A 20,418-nucleotide genomic window follows, 5' to 3' on the forward strand; every position below is an offset into this window, starting at 1 on the left:
TTTCAGTTGTGTCTAACTAGTGGTGAAGCAATGTAACACTGCAGTTTCCTAAAGAGCAGACTGCAACACAGCAGAACAAAAGTTGAAATTTTGCAGATTTAATTAAACAGGAAATGCCGATAAAAGAGACAGATAAGATATTTTCCCTTTAAGCAAATATCATACTTCATCTCAAATCAGCCAAAGCCACGAACAATTCCCAGAATTCTTTACCAAAATCAAATTTTGATTGCAAAAAGAGAGGATGTTTACCCATACATAAACATATCCATGATTCATAAAGCTATTATATCGCATTCGAACTCCACCGACAAATCCAGAGTCTCAGAACAAGAAAGTTACCAACTGAAGCAAAAAAGAGAAGTTTTGACGCAGAGAAAACCTAAACTGATAATAGTGACGGTCACGGAGCTCACTCGAGAGGAACCTCGACATCGCCGTCGCTAATCTCCGTCTGCAGGTCTTTGGGGTCCTTCCCGTCGACGGTACAACCGACGGAGACGCAGGTGCCGAGGATCTCCTTGATGGTGCCAGATAGATCCTTGGCCATGGACCTGGGCCGCATAACCCGGGCGATCTCGACGACGTCGTCGAGGGAGATGTTGCCGTTGTGCTTAATGTTCTTGGTCTTCTTCCGGTCGCGCTCGGGCTCCTTGAGAGCCTTGATGACGAGGGCGGCCGCGGAGGGGACGACGGTGACCTTGGCCTGCCGGTTCTGGACGGTTAGCTTGACGGTGACGCGGAGACCCTTCCACTCCTTCGCTGTCTCCTTGGCAATGTCCTCGCCGATCTTCTTCGGGGAGAGCCCCAGTGGCCCGATCTTAGGCGCCAGGGAGCTGGCAGCGCCGACCTCGCCTCCGGTGACCCGGACGTAGACGTCGACAACCTGTGTCGGATCGAACTTGGGCGGCATTGCAGCGGCGGAAGACGAGCTCCGAGAGTGGAAACACGGCTTCGATTAGGGTTTCGAAGCCGAGCGAAAGCACGCAGCAGTATATATAGAGACAGTCTAATTGGGGCCATTGTATTTTGGCCCAATAAGCAATATATGAAGCCAATCGAGCCCAGTCGATAGTAAGTGATTTGTACAACTGGCAATTGAACCGAACCTGACTCCGTCGAGCTCAACCAAGGCTCGAATTCGATGTGGCGCTGAGTCCGATCAATTAACTGTCGATCGTTTGATAGAGTATTAAGGGGACCAACCCAAGACTCGTTCAGACATTAAAGCAAACGTTGACTAGTCGTCAATGATTAGTACCATTTTGACTATGCTAAATCAATCAAGAATCTATCATTTACTAAGTATTAAGGCAGCTAAGCCAAGATTCAACCAATTAATTAATCATCTGCAGGGCTAATCTCTCTATCACCCGAGAGATCAAGCAGCAACTTAATTATAGTTTAGTAGCTTGTCAATGGAGAATTATCCAAGTAATTTTAATGAGCAGTCTATAATATAAGACTTTTATGGAAAATAAAATCGACTCAAAAATGATTACCCAATCATGCAAAGCTCTCATGAGCGGGTGGGGCCCGGTTACTGAATCCAGAAAACGGCAAGGGAATAAAGGTCTGTAAAGCCGGCGTTGACCGCGGCACACATAGAGAAGGCCACGACAGCTCGGCTCGTGCCGCTGGACCTGTGCGGACCGAGTCCGCGACTTTCTCTCTATTGCGATCGTTATTATTGGGCGGAAATCTTCTCTTTTCGTCTCTCGAGGAGTCGGAGGAGGAGATCAGAGATCCGGCGTCTTCGTAGTCAGATTCCTTTAAGGGTTTACGCCATCTTCCGCGATGTTCTCCTCTCAATCGTGGTCGAATATTGTGATTCTATCCTAATCTGTTCCCTTTTTTGAGGTACAGAATGGTTCTTTTAGATCGAGGAAAAACAAAACCCTAATTTGCTTCCGGAGACCAATGTTCTTTCTGTGTTATCTTTGTCTCAAATTTCTGGAGAACACTCATTTTTCTTTGGCTCTAACATGGGCATTTCAATGTCTTGACTATTTAATTTTAGCTATTATTCGGGAACGAATGTGTTGGTTTCATCTTCGTTGGTCAAAAACTGGATTTCTATCTAGGTAGACAATGCGGTTAGACAATGCCGTTTAAGTTGGAAAACCGGAACCTGTGATTTCGGATAGTGAAAAAGTTTGATCTTCACTGAGTTGAAGAATTGGAAAGGCACGACCTTGAAATTATCGTCTATCGCTTATAGTGTACAAGATGGGGGTGATGTCAAGGAAGGTTTTGCCTGCATGCGGGAATCTGTGCTTTTTCTGCCCCTCACTGAGAGCAGGATCTAGACAACCAGTGAAGCGGTACAAGAAGTTGCTAGCTGATATTTTTCCCCACTCTCAGGTTATTCTTGTGGCCTTCACATTTCATCTCATTTGATTTGATCCTGAATTTTGAAATTCGAACTTGTGAAGTGACACTTTGGATGTTTCCTGTTTAATATTTGAGTTGTACATTAAAAGTAATCTTAACATTGGTAATAGAACTGTTAAAATATTACAGTTAGGGTAAGTGTAGTGCTCCTCACTATGAGTCTATCATGAATGATTGCCTTTAAAATGTATAACGAAGGATTTTGTAAACAATTTTAGAAAATGTGATGTCACATTCTGTCAAAACCCAGAGAATAGAGAATGATTTTTACTGTGAAATTGCAATTACTTAATCTCTTCTTCTGACGAACATAGATATAAATCTAAATTAATGTTTGTGCTACCAAAAGTGTTGTGCTGCTTAAATAGGGTTTCACCAATTTTTTCTAGGTATTGTACCTACACTGTATCTTATCACTGTTTTGAAGATCTTTTATTTCATATTTTCATTAGTCATTAACCATTTGAATTCACTATATTTGCACTCACAATTTTCTGGAATTTTCTTAAGTAAATTTTGTAAAGTTCCTGCAGTTGATTTAAACCCTTTGTTATTCCACTTTTCTGAAATTAGTTACAAAAGTCTTGAATGATTTTAATCTTTTATATATAACGTTTGCATATAAATGTTTGCTACTTTCTCTAGTTTTATTCTCTCAAAGAGAACCTAATCCACTGAATTTATTCTTATAACCTTTATTAATTGTCTGTTAGATTAGAAGTTTGAGTTGTTTGAGAGTTTTATTACTTTACTACTGGTTATCTGTCTGATACTATGTCATGTGATTCACTTTAGAGAATCTTATCTACATTGGTTTTAAATAATCTTGTTAAGCATCAAGGACATTGAGTTTGAAGTATGACCTATAATATGAAGATAATGTCTTACAGGCCACTGTTTGCAAGTAGCTTATTGAGCATCATACACACTCTTTTTGATCAATCAAGACATGATGAAATGCAAATAATAGGATGTCATACACTTTTTGACTTTGTCAATAGCCAGGTAAATTCATTTCTTGGTTGATAGGGATCACATATTTTGTTATATGGACGGGTATACAATACACCAGTCTGTCCGGTTATCACGATGTCCCTCTCGAGGAACCTATGACCGGGATTATTTAGGATCTGTGTTTAAAGGTGAATCGATCTCATTATCGTGATCTCATCACGATCCGATTCCCATTGCACAGATCCAAGGACATCACAATATATATATGCATATATGCAATAGTTAATATAAAGTGATAAATGTCAAAATATAATAAGCAAAAAGATTCCGTGTCAAGTCACACATGCCATCACTCACGTGATTGGCTTGTTGGGCACCTATGACTAGCATTGAGCGCATTGGCAAGTTCCCGTAGACTTTAGGTTTGAACTTGCGAGTCCAATTAACTCCCAATACTACCCGAAACCCCTATCCAGCCCTATGTCACCCGGATGGTTCTATGGTGCTGAGATGGTTGATGTTTCACACCGTACCCCATCGGAGCATGTAGAAAATATGTCATGGCATGTGAAACTAGGCATTTTGGGTTAATTTTGCCTATTCTGGTAAGCGGTAGCTTTGCAGCCCTGCAAACTATTCTTGCTCATAGTTTTTAAACAAGAACACACAAATACAAAGGCAAAACACACTGCCAAACATGTGTATAAGTAAACTAAAGTGACGAATGGTCTGTTGTCGAAGGTGTTGCAGTGCACGACGATTGTCCGTGACATTCTCCTCTGTATAAACAATTGATTCCCTCATCTATGCTTGCTGATAGGCTTTGATGACTGCTTTTTCATGTCGCAGGGCGTCGTCGAGCTCCCAATTGGCTTTTGTTTTGATAAGATTTCGTTACTTCACCAAGTACTCAATCTGCTCCACTTCACTGGGTAACTTTGTCTTGCAATCCGCTAAAATAACTTCAACTCACTTTTCATACAAGGCTTTGGAGGCATCTTGCGGATCTGAGTGGTATGCTTTCAAGTTGCTCGCATAGAATACATTGTGAATCTTGAGCTATGCCGGTAGCTGTAACTTGTATGAGACATTGCCTACCCTACTGATGATTGGGAATGACCCCCTATACTTGCGCACCAATCTCTTGTGCACCTTGTGCTTAAAGAACTGAAGTGATGCTGGTTGGAGCTTTACTAACATTAAGTCGTCAACTTTGAACTCCTGTGGTCGCCTTCCCATATCAGCTCACTTCTTCATCATTTTTGCCACCTTCTTCAAGTATACCCGTGTAATATTTGTATTTCGATGCTATTCTTTTGCAAAGTGATATGCCGATAGGCTACTTCTAGTATAACCGAATGCCAATGTGTGTGGAGTTCACAACTACTGTCCTGTAATGATCTCAAAGGGGCTTTTGTTGGATGCAAAGCTCCGCTGCAAGTTATAGGAGAATTGGGTTATGTCTTATAACTTCACTCAATCTCATTGGTTGACACTCATGTACTGCTGAAAATACTGCTCAATGAGCGAATTTATTTTTTCAATTTGGTCTTTCGTCTACGGGTGGAGGCTTGTGGAGAAGTATCACTTGGATCCCAACATTTTGAATAACATGACCTTTCGTCTAGGGGTGGAGTTTAGGAATGACATTGGCACCATCACCGCGTGCATGAACTCCATTCCGAGGATTACTTGGAAGTTGTCCAATGACATTGCTATCATGTTTGTGCTTTCGCTCCACGTCAAGGATTGAAATTTCGTATCGTACTGGAGTTTTGAGATTCGCTCGGTACGATACGGTACTATATACCGAGCGGTATATTTTGGTATATCGCTCGGTATATATATATATATATATATTTATTTATTTATTTATATATATATAAAAGTATAAAAAATCTTTTTTTTTTTGCAACGTCGCTTCTCTTCTCCCCATACGGGGTGATGTCGCCGAGGCAATGTCGCACAAAAACGAGGCAACGTTGCCTCTCTTCTCCCCACGCGGTGCGACGTCGCCGAGGTGATGTCGTAGAAAAACGATAAAAAAATCGTTTTCGCCGCGATGTCGCCTTTCTTCTCCTTGTGACGCCGAGGACTCTTCTCCCGCACAGATGAGAAGTTGCCAACAGACAAGGAGGGAGAGCAGCGTTGATCTCCAGGTTCTCTTCTTCTCTGTATTCTTTCTTCCCCTTCTTCCTCTTCTTTCTTCTCTTCTTTCTTCTCCCTCAGTCCCCAATCGACGGTACTGCCCGGTAGTGGGTGGTCCGTGTATTGGTCTGTTGGCGGACCGGTACGTATCGCTTGGTAGGGGCGGTATTATTCAAAATTAAAAACCTTGCTCCATGTCTCCATTTTGATAGGGACCCCCTTTGCCAACTCGGAGATTTGCTTGGCCTCCAAGTTTATAGCCTTATTCCGACTTGGGCTCTTCTCTAGGTTCAGCCCGAGTCGCCTTGCTTCACGATCGGTGATGAAGTTGTGGTTAACGCTAGTGTCCACCATGGCACGAGTTCGACCATTGAGCTTGATGTCCATATACATCAATTCACCGCTTCTTGCTTTTTGTTGCTTCATCTTTATAGTCTCCCTCACTTGGCCCCGCAATGCATCCAACAAACGCATTGCTCCCATTCGAGGTCCTTGCGATTCCTCATTGTCCCGAGTCGCCTTGCTTCACGATCGGTGATGAAGTTATGGTTAGTGCTAGTGTCTACCATGGCATGAGTTCAGCCATTGAGCTTGATGTCCACACACATCAGCTCACAGCTTTTTGTTTTTCATTGCTTCGTCTCCATATTCTCCCTCACTTGACCCCGTAATGTATTCAACAAATGCATTACTCCCATTCGAGGTTATTGCGACTCATTGTCGCTATTGGATTTTAAACTACTCGAACTAAGGCGAAGGCCTTGCCCTTATCCGGTCTTGGACAATGGATTGAAGTTGTCAATGCATTAAGTGCTTGCTTTTGTGGGCACTCAATGCATTGCTCTCATTCGAGGTTCTTGTGACTCCTCATCATCGCTGTTGGATTTTAAACCACTCGAACTAAGGGCGACAGCCTTGCCCTTGTCTGGTCTTCGACAATGGATTGAAGTTGTCAACACATTGAGTGCATGCTTTTATGGGCACTCCCTCACCATATGTGGTTCTCTGCACAAGAAGCATTCACCAAGTTTTAGGACCTTGTCTTTTTAACTTAGCCCTTTGTAAAAAACTCTTTCTTTTGCTCGGTTATAGATTCCTTCCCTCGGGAAATACTTAGATGGGCGATTTCCCGAAGATTGTTTCTTCTTCCTAGAGTCTTCCATAGAAACAAAGTCTGTGAGTCTTTCTGTAGTTGCGATTGTCTCGACCAAATTAATAACATTCCTTCGATTCAGTTCCTGTTGTGCCCATGGCTTCAAGCCATCGAGGAAGTTGAACGACTTGCCCTTTTTAGACATGTCTTGTATGTCCAACATCAATGCTAAAAATTATTTTATGTAGTCTCAATTGGAAGTGCTTTGGCGAAGTTGTCTTAGCTTTATTCTTATAACAAACTTAGTATTCTTAGGTAGGAACTGAGATCTCAACTTCAAGTCATCCCATTAGTCAACTAAGCATCGACCTTGTTAGATCTCTTCTCACCGTGTTCACCACTAGAGCTTTGCTTCCCCATTCAAATACATAGTTGCTATCAAAACTCTTTTTTCTTTAGAATTGGGTCTCGTTGCTCAGAAGTACTGTTCCATATCAAACAGAAAATTCTCGAGCTCCTTTGCATCCCTGGCACCCCCTAAGCAATGCGGCTCAGGTGCCCTCAAGTTTTGTGGCGGAACAATACGAGTGTTGTTCCCTCCCGTATTAAGAGCCCTCGTAAGCAACATGATCTTGTCTGTGAGATCTACCACAATATCGTCTAGATGCTGCACGGAGTCTTTGGCATCTTTTATCAATTGATCGACTCGGGACTCGACCTTGTCGATCCGAGATTCTGCCTCCTCTTGCGAGTTTTCTACCTAAAGAGCCTTATCTGGCCTTGGTAAAGTTCGTCTAGATTCGCTTCAAGGACATCTAGGTGGGTTTCCGCAGCTAGAAGCCTCTCATGACCTTTTTTTTCCGTTGGCGCTCCGGATTGCACTTCCTTTGCTCGCGAAGAATAAGTGGACCCAAGTCTCATTAGTCATCTAGCACTATGTGGCTAGTTAGAGTTCCAGGTTGTCTACCCATTGTAATTAATGCAGGGACAGCCAGAATCAATTCTACTGAAGTATCTGCTGTAGCTTCATTTGCCAAATCTGATTAAGTAAACAAACCTACTACTGTAGGAAAATTAAACAACAAAATGCAAGTACTAAAGAAGAAAAACCAGAAGAAAACAATCTTGAACTTGCGGTGGTTGAGAGAGCTACCACCTTTAATTAGTTATTCAATTGCTGATTTGAAAGTTTCAGGTTTAGAGGAAGGTGTCAGTGGAGAAATCAAGGTCTTAAAACAAATTATATGGTGATGTCATGTTACATATACCAAGACCAGTAACCAAAAATAGTTTGATTCATCTACAACTATGAAGTGTCTTCACACAAGAAATTAAGTGGTTGTCTAGCATCCATCCACTCAAAGTAGTGCATGTGGGTGAATTTATTTTTATGGCCATTCCGTCGAGTCTGAGTGCTTTGAGGAGTTCTTGGACCATTATAAGTAGTGGTTTTCAGGACTTGATTGCTACACTTTTAGTTGACTTTTGGTTCTTAGCTATTGAATTGAGAAGATGCATCTTTGATTCATTTATAATCTATGATCATCTGGATAAAATTGCCACTTTCTTGTTCAAATAGACATGCGGCGAAGTTAAGTTGTTATGGATGTTCATGTGGCAAGAATAGTTCATTTTGATGGGACTATGATGCCTATTTTCTTGTGTTAGACTTCAGAGTGCACGAAATGAGAACCTATTCTGGTTGTTGTATTTGGTTCTTGTTGGTTTTGAACTGTAGGTAATTTAGTCTAGGTACATGAACTGTACATGGTTTTGAATAGCCATCTTATAGTACTTTTTATGGTATTCTGTTAGCAAAATCCACTTGTTGATTTTGATTTTGTGTATGATCTTTTGTAGGTCCACTTCCACCATCACGTCGACGTTCCCTATATACTCTCGCAACAGCTATGCTCATATTTTCTTCAAAAGCATTCAATATAGGGCCTCTTATTCCAATTGTTAAGTCACCTCTTAATGAGAAAACGGTATGCACATCAGCAGCTGCACTCTTTTTATAGCTTGTTTACCTTTCTTCTTATGTACTAAGGGCACATATATTCACCCTGATTACTAATTTGTTTAAAAAAGATTAGCAAAATATGCATTTAAACAAACAGTCTTGTTGTAATATGAGATCATGGTAATACTTGTGACCAACAACTTCCCATCAGTCAGTGTGAGCAAATACATTAGCTAATGGCAATGCTGGAGCTGCAGATTTGATATCATGATGGTCTGTTATTTTAATTCCTCCAACCAATGTCTGCAGGACAAATGCTGATTTAGTTGTCACCAAAAGAAGCACTCTAGCTATAAATCTTTTAATCATCATAAATTGTTGTCCTTGTCCAGGTTGATCCGTATCTCCAATTGGTTGAAGACAGTAAACTCCAAGCTGTGAATGCTGCCCCTGAGCATTGCTCAAGAGTTTATGGGTCACAAGAGGATGATAACAATGCCTTAAAATCTCTTCAAGTTGTAGAACTAACAGAAAGCCAGTCTAGAGAATTCATTGTTTCACAGATCATGAACAGCTTAAGTGATTTATCAGATGTAATTTCCTTATAAAACTATCTAAGCACTATTACTAATCCTCATATATGCAGGACCATACATTCAACTTTCAAGCATCTGTATCTCATTTAATTTTGCACATTACTGCAGTCAGAAATATCCATGGTAAGAAATCAACTGCTAAGCGACTTCTGGCCGGATGATATTTGTCCACTGGGGGCACAGTTCATGGAAACATCTAGACAATTGCCATTTGAGTCTAAAAAGGAGAACACTCAAGAGGTAATGCTCTTGTAGTTTTGCTGGACATAGGAAGTTCCATCACCAAAACAAATGGATTTAATTTTACAGGTCACACCTGCAACTATTTTGGTTGATGATGTCTTTCCTGAAGCATTTGAAACAGTGCCAGACTCATTAAAGTTGACCAGCAATTCATCCAATCTTCTCAGTGTTGATCAACTTTTAGAGATGGTATGGTTTCCATTTATGCATTTTCCAACTCTTTCTCATATGACTTAAGAATATTGAATAGAAGCGATCTTTGTTATGCAAAATCTATGTAAGTTTTGGATACTAGTAGACTCTTCTCTTTCAATTTCATGGTTAAACTGATTACTTTCAGAAGTTGCTCACTAGTTTCCTTATTTATCCTTAATGATAAAGCCTTACTATCTGAACAAGAGTCTGTTGTTACATATATGAGCAAAATATTTAGGAAAAATATAAAGCTTGAATTCCTGAGGGCATACTTCATCCTTATAAAACATTATGTTTAAGTGTTACTTGATTTAATCCCACTTCCTCAGCTTAATGATATTTTGTGGATGCATCCATTGACTTCATATGTGTGTTTGTGCCATATCACAATTTTAATTTTTATGATGGTAGTTCACTTTTTAAGTTCATTTTGAGCTCATGAGTCTGGATTTACCTTTTTTAGTAAGTTCATGTTGAATTATATTTCTCACTTTCTTGCCAATCTTTTTGTAGCATAGAAAAAACTTCATGGCTCTATTGTGGAGGTTCTTTAGGCCTATTAGAACTCACTGTTTATTCCCTGCCACAGACTGGGATCATTCTGATGGCGGCCTCAATTATATCAATCTATCTCATTACTCACTTTTTTGGGTGCTGGGAGAGAGTGAGGGTGATGTTTAGATATTTTCACTCCATAAATTTGATAATGTCATCAAATCTCCTGATTTCTCTGTTTGTTCATGCACGTGCACATGCATGCATGCTCCACGAAAGCATATCCAAACCGAAAACGAATGGTGCAGGACATCTTCTAATATTAATCACTAGCAAAGAACTAATATAATGATTCCATAGTGACATCTCATTTTTTCTGCTCTTTTGCTGAAGTTATGGGTTCTTGCTTTTCTAGCCTCTTTCGTCGTGGTTTGCCTCTTGTGCTCTTTGCATCCCCCTTGTTAACTTGCTAGATGAAGTTTGTTTGAAAAAAGTACTGTGTTGGTTATATGATTTCATTTGTGCAGGTCCCGGATACAACATTACAAGTTGGAAGATTTTCAGTGTCAACCACCTCTGACGTACCATTCAAAGAGATGGCTGGTCACTGCAAGGCTCTTGTGATGGGAAAGCATCAGAAGATGTCTGTTCTTACAGGTGCTCAACAAAAACATGATATCTTGCTTGGTGGCTCCTCAACAGATCAAAATGGAGACAAGATGTCCTCATGCTTCAATGTTGACCAACCTGGAAAGGTATTACCACAAATTGATTTATAAACTATTGAATGGAACAACTTTACATGGAAACCTAGACAGATAGTGATGATAATGATTTATCTTGTTATTATCTTTTTCTGGCTTCACTGATTTAAATTATTTTAAAGAATGGTGATGCTATATACTTTCTGGTTTGCTTCTTTGAGATGTTACCTTTGCAACTACAGAACTTCTAGCTGTCACATGACATTTAGTTCTGATGTCATGCTAACACCAAATCCTTGAAAATTACTTTATTTCTTTATGATCTTAAATTTGTGTTTATGGATTTAGACAGGTTTCTATCGTTTGGGAACTACCAGGATATCTTTGTAGATTCATCTTAGATAATTTTGCATGCTTTGTTATGCATAATCTATGACCATTACTTTGTTCACTTCTTTTTCTGTCTTGTTCACTCTATGTTTTAATAGCTCTTATCTGTTTTTTGAGAAAATAAACGTTTATACTTTGGCCTGTCAAACTAAAAGGTCGAGCTTATTGGTGCAGAGTGACAATCCTTTCCTTGATGAGAAATTGAATTTAGACGTACAGAATCAGTTTGGTGGCAACAATATGATATTATACCAGTCCCAGTGCCTCAGGCTTCCGGCTTCAAGCCCATATGACCACTTCCTGAAGGCTGCTGGCTGTTAGAGCTGTCGTACGAACTCTGAAGGAGGGCCAGAACTCTCGGCCCCTTGTAGATGTCGTCAGTGTAAAGTTTTTCCCAACTGGAAGCTTATAAGATTTCCTTTAGGATGATGGTTTCCACCATTTTGTTTAGTTATACAGGGATCTTTGTTTCTGTTGTCATGGAGATGTGAGATCCCATTTGTTCATTCTTTTCGTACCTAGATCTGGTCGAGGACTCTGGAAAACAAGAAGGTTTTCCAAGTATTTTTTGTTCTGATGCGGAATCAGAGCGGCTTCATTTGTCGAATCGCGATGCTTATAAACATGCATCGTGTTGTATTGGAGTGGATGATCTTTGCCAAAATTTGGCTCCTTGTTTACATGTTCAGTTTTCCCATGAACAGTTTGAAAGTCTACACACCCCATGACTGTTTCTTTTCCCCTCCCCTTCCAATTGTGCAAGAGTTGAAAACTTTCAACTTTACGATTGCACAAGCCCTAAGCCAGTCAACTTGGCCTTTGGTTGTTGACAATTTAGCAGGAGTATCAAAATAATTGCATTTCCAATTAAAGACTAATAATCTGTCTCTATTGATTGGATAAACTGCTATGACACTGTTTATATATTGGATGGTTCTCTGTGTGTGCAATTTGGATGCTGCAGGTTTTCCTCCATATATGATGGTCTGCACGAGGGTTCTCCGAGAAGCTCTACTTCTTACAGAGAGTAATCTTTCCTTAATTCTTGAAGATGCAGTTTCCATGTGTTCCATACATTCCTTTGTCAGTGCAGAGAGCATTTTGGGTAGTCATTGGAGACTTATATATCATCTATTTTCTTGGCAACAAGCCACGATTCAATAATGCAGGAGGCTCCAGTCAATTTTGGTTCTTGTGAGCATTCAATTGTTTTCGTGACTCGAATCTTAATTGATCGGTCGGACTGCAAAGCAACAAACTAATCCTATTTTAGCACAAGAATATGATGCAGAAAAGTGAATACAGAGACCACAAAATTAGCAGATTAAACATCACAAACTCGTTAATAAAGACAAAAGCATCATCAGATGATGGTCCATTGTATCCTGAGAACATCCACAGAAAGAACCTTGAACAGTACTTGTTTGAAGCCAAACAATACCACCACCAACTATAGACCAGAGGAGGGGGGAGTGTTGGAGAGCTTCTGTTAGACCAAATCCGACTCTTGATCTCTTCATCCCCATGTCGAGCATTCTTCATCCACCTTTATGAAGTCCAAGTTCTTCAAATTGACAGCAAGAACATTTCTTTGGTCTTCTTCTTCTTCTTCTTCTTCTTCTTCTTTTTGCCATGAATAATGACAAGGAGTGATCTCACTGGAGCAGTATATTGATGTCCCAAGTGGTGTTGTAAAGTGTTCATCATGTCTCGAGGACATGCCTTGTAAACAAATCTACAGCTGCAACTTCACACCCACATACAGGAATGATGAAGAGCTCAAGAGCAGAAATTTAGTGCTATTATGATTCATGTTCTCTCAGCAAAGCATCATATGATACACACATCGCTTCCTTTGGGCCAACCTCTATCTTGTTCGGAAACTACAACGCTCTCCATGATTATTACAACTCAAGCTACTCAAATACAAGCTCCATGGAGGAGTTCAAGAAAACAAGCAAATGAGATCTTGTTTCCCTGTGAATTCTACTGTTCATCTGCACATCATTTTGTGAGGGCGATGGAGATGGTACATCGCCATCTCAGCCTCAACCTCCGGACTGATGTAGCAGAACCCTTCCTTCTTCTTCTGCACCATCTCCAGTATCCTCTCGAATGCAGCAACCTGGCACGGTATCCTCAGCACACCTTCCTGTCGGAACCCGTACTCCTCCTCCGCTTCTCTAAGCAGGACTTGGAAGGCCTTGTGATGCAGGAAGTCGGTCGGGATGACGAACCTCTTCATCTCCTCTCCCACGCATACTGCAAGGAACCCCTTGGGGACACCGGTGGACTGCGCCCAGGCGTTGGAGAAGGAGAGCGTCTTCTTCAGGAACTTAATACTCTTCTTGCTGTTGTCCTTCGGTGCAGCAGCGAGCTTCTTCCACTTCTTTAGCACCTGCTGCAGTGTTGCACCCTCGGTTGTCTTGGAACCTTCCTTACTTTGATCCATGGAATACTTCTTTGGTGGCTCAGGGATGTTTGGAAGAGGAAATGACAGCAAGAGCTTGCCTTTCTTCTCTGAAGGAGGTGGTGACAGCAATGGCAATGACTCGACAATATATACAAGTTGGGAACACTTAATCAGTACTTCTTAATCTATAGTTCTTCTTCTGTTCTTCACATGCTGCAAACATTTGTACTTTCAAGTAATTGTTTTTGCTGAAGCAACTGTTAGCCCATGATTCTGTAAAATAGTCAGAACTAACAATGATCTTTAGCTGTTCTGATCCTCGAACAAAAGAGAAGATCTAAATGATCTTTGGTGAACGATTAATTAGTTTGCTGTCTTAGTGGGAATTGAATTTTAGCTAGTTTGATCTTTTGGCTCATCATTTTTTGTTTGTGCTCAGTTTGCTTTGCCATCTGCCTTCGTCAAAGCTAATTGCTGTCTCCTATGGGGCTAAACTTGTTCTGATAATTAGTACCATTTTTTATTCTTTTCTGAATGGGTTTGAACGCTTGAGGAATATGATAGTTATAGCAGAGTCAAGTTGCATGTGAAGTGTATGCTAATACTGATAAAAATATCAATCATTTGATTAAGTTTAGGAAGAATGTATCTATCATATACAGCTTCATGTCCAGCAGTTAATTTGATGAGATAATTTAGCTTCTCAATCTTCTCATTTTAATTACTTTCCTTTCATCTTCTCTTCCGTTTGTGCTACAACAACAACAATAAAGTCGTAAGTCCTAATTATTTAGGATCGGCTATATAGATAGATTGAACATGCAAAAATATTAATCATGAAGTTCATGATTCTTACAATTAGCTCAATGTCCAAGATGGAATACAAACTCTCTAAGTAAGGATACAAAGTGGTGGAAGCAGACAAAGCTGAATTTGGAATTTTGTGCTCACTAATCATTGCCGCTAATAATCAAATCTACAACTAACCTTGTTATTCTACTGGAAATGGCTTAGAAAAGAGCTGTCATTATTGACTTTTTCAGATTGATAGTGGATCAACTAGATTCTGATCTATTCAAATATCTCATGCCTTTTGAATCAACAGAGTGTGTGAAATAAGTTACATATATTTATGGGACCAAATCTGCAGTCTTAGAACACCATTGAGATCAATTTTATCCAAGCCATGAGTCTACATGATGGGCAGTTCCTTACCGAACAATCTGAGTTCTTCATTATTTTAGAACTTTTGGTGCACATGAAAATGGACTTTCTGTGGATGTTGACTGGTCTGAACTGATTGGGAATTGAATATATGCTGATTGTTTATCTGTTTGTATTCAGCATGTTGTTCTAACTCTTCATAAGTTAAACATCATACACGCTACAATCAAAGCATGTAGTTAATTATCTCAATTTCAAAACTCATTTATCATTTGTCCTTTGAGAGAACCTGAAACTGTGGATTTTAGTTCAAGAGAAGAGTAGGAATATGGATCACACACCTTAGTGTTCATCATCTAACATGTGTTGGAAAACTGAATTGAGTCGTTGGGCACAAAGAAGAGAGATGGATGCAGTTTGGCATATGGATCACACACCTGAACAGGGTTCATTTGAATCCAATTGAAGTCTTGTATTTAGTTCTGATCAAGAACAAGATCTTGGCAAGGCACATTTGGATTCTAAGGAGTTCTCTATGGTTCAGAAACACAGCAAAGGCTTCATCTAATTTCAATTGGATTTCCGACACAGAGTGTTTTTCTCAACAGAGATTGTCATGGAGTCCTGCCTAAGAAATTAACAGGGGATCAAGAACTTCTCCTTTTTGTTGTGGAAAGAAACAGTTGCTAATCTCTGAACACATTAAAACCTGCAACTTCTTCTTTCCTACTTCATTTTTCTCTACTGTCATGGATGGTTGTTGCAGTCATGTCAATGAACAGATGGCTTGAAATGACAACTTAACAAGAAAAATAAAGAGAAAACTACAATGAGATAGGTCTCAAGCATTTATATGCATCAGTGATTCTGCTGCACATGTCCTTATTAGATCTTGGTAATATAATAACAGGCCAAGTGGTCTTTCTCGGCCAGTATGATTGCATGTGAAAGGAGTCAGAGAAGTGGACACCTCCATACACACCTCTCTAAGATTTCAGTGTCCATATTTTGTTTCTGCTTGCTGCACATCTCAAGTGTTCTGAGCACATCATCTGAACTATCATCTCCTGGTGTTGTTTATCACTGATAGCTTTTCTTGGACACTGCAACATTTTGGCCTCTTTGATCTTTCTTTTCTCTCTCAGCCAAAGGTTGAATGTTCTACTGTTGCTACTGACTTCTTTTACCGTAAATGGTATCCTCATGCAAAGAATCATCTAGGAATTTTGCTGCATGATGAAGGCTAAAAGCTGATTTGGTAGCTACTGATCAGAAGAAGTTTCAGATTTCTGCAGAAAATATGAAGCAGAAGGTGGGTCATGTGACATGAACTGAAACTTTTCTGATATCCACTCTTCCATGCAGGCCATCTTGAGTTGCTACACCATTGATACTTTTGAGGCACCTCAGATCATCATGAAGAACATTTTGTTCTTCCCTCTTGATTCAATGGAACTGACATAAATCATTTGCAACCTGACAGTCATCAGTCATCATACCCACCAATCATCAGCTAGAATCAGGCAATTCAAATTCAATCATAAGTCCAATGAGAAGCCACACCCACCCACCACCTCTTCTTCCAATCGCATCAACATTTTGGTCTCAAGAACAAGGAAGACTTCAATCCATGAAGCCATGCACAAAAGCTCAAAGCAGCAGTCATGATCTCAGTGGCCAACCCTCATTGTTCTATGTTGTCAACTGCAAGAACTTGAGCCCAAGGATGGTTCATCTGCAGGATTAACAAGCCACTCTATATTCTGAGTTGTCATACTGCACACATCACCTTTCAAACAATTAGTTTGATGTGCTTCCTATCATTCAAGTGTTGTGATTCTGCGGAAAAAGGTAGTGTAATACCTGACATCAGGAAGGGGATCACTGACATGCCAGGAGTTGCAGGTAGAAGAGTATAATGAGAACATGAAGAAGAAGAAGAACACCAACAACAACAGTAGATGAAGATTACTCCTGACCCAAAACCCAATCCAAGCTAAATGTGAAGCCAGATCCATATATGATGGTGTGTATTTATATAGTACAAGCTCTACATTTTACTTGCTTTCTTAAAAAATATATATCAAATTATACGTAATTTACATATTTAAATTCTTAGATTCAATGGCATTAATAAAAAAAAAAAGATGTTGGAGGTTATGTATTTAAATTTTATGTATGTTAGCGATATGTATTATATCGAGTCAAATTTTATCCAAGTTAACATATCAGTTTAGTCCTATATGCATTATTATAAATTTAAATTAATGTATTTTGAGTTAATGATTCAAAGCTAGTGAAATAATAGATAGAGGTCAATTCATGTTAGCAATACCAAGTCTCTCACTTTGTAATTCAATGGCTTAACTCGAACCATTAGATAGATGTCAGATATATATATATATATATATATATATATATATATATATATATATATATATATATATATATATATATATATATATATATATATATATATATATATAATTTGAATTGCACTTATAATTTATTATTTGAATTTGACACTTCTATCCCTAAGAAAATATAGTTGTGGACTAGTAGTATGTGTACTTCCACAAACTTCATGCTTGACACATCATGCAACCAATAAATTAGGTTACCATGTGTTTTCCTTAGCTCATAAAAGGTGTCCTTCCCCTACACCACTACATCACATTGTGGGAATCACACTTCACCACTAGGAGATAAAGCTACTTCTCGAATCATCATTCCATATCACCAAAACATAAACATACATGATTACCACCTCTAGGCATATAAAAGAGTTAGCTTCTTTCCCACCAATGGCACGGCACTACTTCATGGAACAAAAAGACTAGCCAATTCGATTGGCGTATGCTCGTTGACATGGCCATGTCTTTGTTCTTGCTACCTAAACATAGAAGATCGACCACCAATTTTCAGGTCAAATGTTTGCTCTCTTTTGCAGATCGAGTGTTTAAGTGGCCAAAATCGATGTCATAGTGTCTACCAATCCCATTCCCCTTTTTGTCTTCGTGCATTCCAAACCTTTTGGAATTGAGTGGGTATATAAACATTAACTTTGTTGAATTAAAAGTATAAAGTAAGATTGGATCATAATAAGTTAAACTTATATATATATAATAATAATAATAATTTTGACTTGTTTATAGTGATTTTAGTGTCCATTTTAAGGTCTTAATTCTGATATGATTCAATCTACTTTTTGAAGTCCACTCTTTTGATGCTATTTGTTGTCGGTCTCAGTGGCTGATCCAAAGGAACATCCAAAGTATTGCGTACGAAGCACTTGATTAAGCATCGACATGTCCAAAATGGTATTATTTTAACTGAACTAATGTTTTCTTGATCGATCATCTTTGGATGGTTGATAAGCTAGCAAGTTAACTAAATATTTTAGGTCAAGAAAGAAGATGGGAAATGATCATTTTATATTTACTTTAATTAGGTGAGACATACTTTTAGTTTGGCTATTTGGGATAGAGTCCACTCTTTAGCATTTGGTGATGTACACCACTAGAATTCTATTAGTCACCACTAATTTCCACCTTGTTTGTGATTTAGAGATGATTTGAGCATAAGATCTTCCGTTTTGATGTCATATTAATAAGAACACAAGGCAATAAGCTAAGGATTATATCTGCCTAGTGGCCTAACTTTGAAGAACAATGGTGGAAAAGTTCTTTAATTTTATATGCTCATCAACAGAGAGAGAGAGAGAGAGAGAGAGAGAGAGAGAGAGAGAGGGTGAAGTTTAAGCTTTAGAAACCATGCATACATGTTTACATGTAGTTGCTTGCTTGTATAAAAATCATTTTAGGAGAATGACATAATAGGTGGCATGAAATAAACTTCTACATGTTTCTAGAAACCTTAGGTGGATGTTACTATTTCAAGCTTTGTAAAAGTAAATAATGATGTAAAAACCAATTCAAGTGTTTAGAATATATTCTTGTAGTGACAAACCACTGGGGACTTCATTAAAGGCAAAGTCCCATTAAATTTGTATACCAATGAGGGTTAAGGATGCATGTAAAAGTTATAAACCTACTTGAAAGAAGAATACTTTTAGTATTATGATCACATATACCCCCATAAGGTGTCTTGGTGACTCAACAAGATCACTCTTTTGATTTGGGTGTCGAGCATTAGCTTTGCTTGAGGGAATCCATAGTGGATTCCCTTTTCTAGACTTTGAACCCTAAAAACAATGCTAAATGAAAGGGACACCAACCTCACACTAGTGGAGAGCAATGGCATCATCATCTTCCATGATGGAAGATTAAGTAGATGTTTGTGCATATTAAACCACCTTAATAAAGCCAACCATTTTCATGGTGGAACTGTTGGGTTCTTTTATATGAAGATATTGAAACTATATTAGTCTTATTATGTTCTTAAAAGGATATATATTTGCAAATGCCATGAGAAGGCGACTTTAATGAAGTTTTCTTTTGAAGAAAACAAAATTAAATGCAAAGTATAATGATTATTTCTAGGGTTCTTGGTTCTTCGGTGACCACAAATAGAACACATGATCCACTCACAATACATGTTTTAGATTGAATGATTATTTTTAGGATTTTCCAGCATCCTCCATGTGAAAAATGCAGATTTTTCTTCCGAGTTTCTTTGTGATTAGAGAAAGGAAAAGTTGTGTCCAACTCTTGTGATCTGATGAGGAAAGGCTAATAGGGCAAAGAGTTGTAGAGCATTACGTGACAGGCAAAACAAAAGGCTTTAATGGCTTCTTTTCGGATGCATGCCTGCTCGATAAAGATCGGTCTTGACTAATTTTGCTGCTGTCGGCCATGACGATGACGTCTCGGTGGTGTGGAAGTGTCGCCAGGTTAACTTGCATTTGCTCCATCGGCATCCTCTATAAACACATGCCTTCGTCGAAGCAGAAGCGGCAGAGAGGCGGAGGGTGGGGGCAGAAGCTAACATGGAGTGGAGGAAGAGCTATTTGGATGCTGTGCTGGTGCCCGTCGGCCTTCTCTTCCCCCTCATCTACCACTTGTGGCTGTGGCACAAGGTCCGGTCGCAGCCGCTAAGCACTATAATAGGGATAAACTCCGCCGGCCGGCGTTTCTGGGTGCTTGCTATTATCAAGGTAACAGCTCCACCGCCGGCCGGCGTTTCTCCTCTTCTCCTCTCTCTCAAACTGTGTTCGACCTGCATCAGATAAAACCTCTCTACCACCATTAGTTGTGATTAATTGCCTAGTTTTATCTTAACCTGTGGTTAATTATTATGTCCTCAAACTAGAGAGAGAGAGAGAGAATGAAATGTAGGTATAAACTGAAAAGAAGAAAGCAGAGATAGTTTAGAATTACATGCATGGCAGACTTTACGTGAGTAGCTCTTTCTGTGAGTGTCATGAACATCATTTGATTTATGTTTGAATGATGAAGGCTTTGCGGAGGAAATATTAATGGTCTTTGTGGATTAATGGTGTGAGTGGAATGATAGGATAACGAGAAGAAGAACATTCTGGCGGTGCAAACGATAAGGAACACCATAATGGGGTCGAGTCTGATGGCCACCACCTCCATCCTCCTCTGCTCCGGCCTCGCGGCCGTCATCAGCAGCACCTACAGCGTCAAGAAGCCGCTGAACGACTCGGTATTGGGCGCCCACGGGGAGTTCATGGTCTCCCTCAA

General features: G+C 39.5%; 4 protein-coding genes across 6 annotated transcripts in view; 2 read left to right on the top strand and 2 right to left on the bottom strand.

Annotated features, from left to right (window-relative positions):
• Positions 1 to 205: 205 nt before the first annotated feature.
• Positions 206 to 981, bottom strand: LOC103986883 (large ribosomal subunit protein uL11x). Its single transcript, XM_009405023.3, has one exon. It carries the CDS (start codon positions 911 to 913, stop codon positions 413 to 415), a length of 501 nt encoding a protein of 166 aa, XP_009403298.1. The 5' UTR covers positions 914 to 981; the 3' UTR covers positions 206 to 412.
• A 1,244-nt stretch (positions 982 to 2,225) lies between these two features.
• LOC103988214 (uncharacterized) lies at positions 2,226 to 11,800 on the top strand. Of its 2 annotated transcripts, none has more exons than XM_065111551.1 (7): positions 2,226 to 2,364; positions 8,450 to 8,577; positions 8,945 to 9,145; positions 9,257 to 9,388; positions 9,458 to 9,580; positions 10,609 to 10,836; positions 11,350 to 11,800. In XM_065111551.1, exons 2-7 carry the CDS (start codon positions 8,500 to 8,502, stop codon positions 11,494 to 11,496), a joined length of 909 nt encoding a protein of 302 aa, XP_064967623.1. In that variant the 5' UTR covers positions 2,226 to 2,364; positions 8,450 to 8,499; the 3' UTR covers positions 11,497 to 11,800. The 2 variants fall into 2 exon arrangements, with proteins under 2 accessions (XP_064967623.1, XP_064967624.1); XM_065111552.1 differs by lacking the exon at positions 2,226 to 2,364 and adding an exon at positions 4,226 to 4,362.
• Positions 11,801 to 12,345: 545 nt separating this feature from the next.
• LOC135613559 (auxin-responsive protein SAUR71-like) lies at positions 12,346 to 13,724 on the bottom strand. The gene has a single exon (XM_065110586.1). It carries the CDS (start codon positions 13,625 to 13,627, stop codon positions 13,169 to 13,171), a length of 459 nt encoding a protein of 152 aa, XP_064966658.1. The 5' UTR covers positions 13,628 to 13,724; the 3' UTR covers positions 12,346 to 13,168.
• A 5,931-nt stretch (positions 13,725 to 19,655) lies between these two features.
• Positions 19,656 to 20,418, top strand: part of LOC135614323 (uncharacterized) — a 1,370-nt gene continuing 607 nt past the window's right edge. The window contains exons 1-2 of one of the 2 annotated variants that reach the window (XM_065111553.1): positions 19,656 to 19,868; positions 20,228 to 20,418. The exon at positions 20,228 to 20,418 is cut by the window's right edge and continues 607 nt beyond it. In XM_065111553.1, the coding sequence (XP_064967625.1) occupies positions 19,701 to 19,868; positions 20,228 to 20,418 (359 nt within the window). In that variant the 5' untranslated portion in view covers positions 19,656 to 19,700. The remainder of the gene's footprint in view (positions 19,869 to 20,227) is intronic. The other variant, XM_065111555.1, reaches the window with a different exon arrangement.

Source organism: Musa acuminata, chromosome BXJ2-6, assembly GCF_036884655.1.
Source record: "Musa acuminata AAA Group cultivar baxijiao chromosome BXJ2-6, Cavendish_Baxijiao_AAA, whole genome shotgun sequence".
Lineage (NCBI taxonomy): Eukaryota > Viridiplantae > Streptophyta > Magnoliopsida > Zingiberales > Musaceae > Musa > Musa acuminata.

Excerpts from the sequence above, each read along its gene's own strand:
- LOC135613559 (XM_065110586.1), bottom strand. The coding sequence starts at position 13,627 with ATGGATCAAAGTAAGGAAGGTTCCAAGACAACCGAGGGTGCAACACTG.
- LOC103986883 (XM_009405023.3), bottom strand. The coding sequence starts at position 913 with ATGCCGCCCAAGTTCGATCCGACACAGGTTGTCGACGTCTACGTCCGG.
- LOC103988214 (XM_065111551.1), top strand. The coding sequence starts at position 8,500 with ATGCTCATATTTTCTTCAAAAGCATTCAATATAGGGCCTCTTATTCCA. Across the intron at positions 8,578-8,944 it reads CACCTCTTAATGAGAAAACG|GTTGATCCGTATCTCCAATT; the intron begins GTATGCACATCA and ends GTCCTTGTCCAG. Across the intron at positions 9,146-9,256 it reads GCTTAAGTGATTTATCAGAT|TCAGAAATATCCATGGTAAG; the intron begins GTAATTTCCTTA and ends ACATTACTGCAG.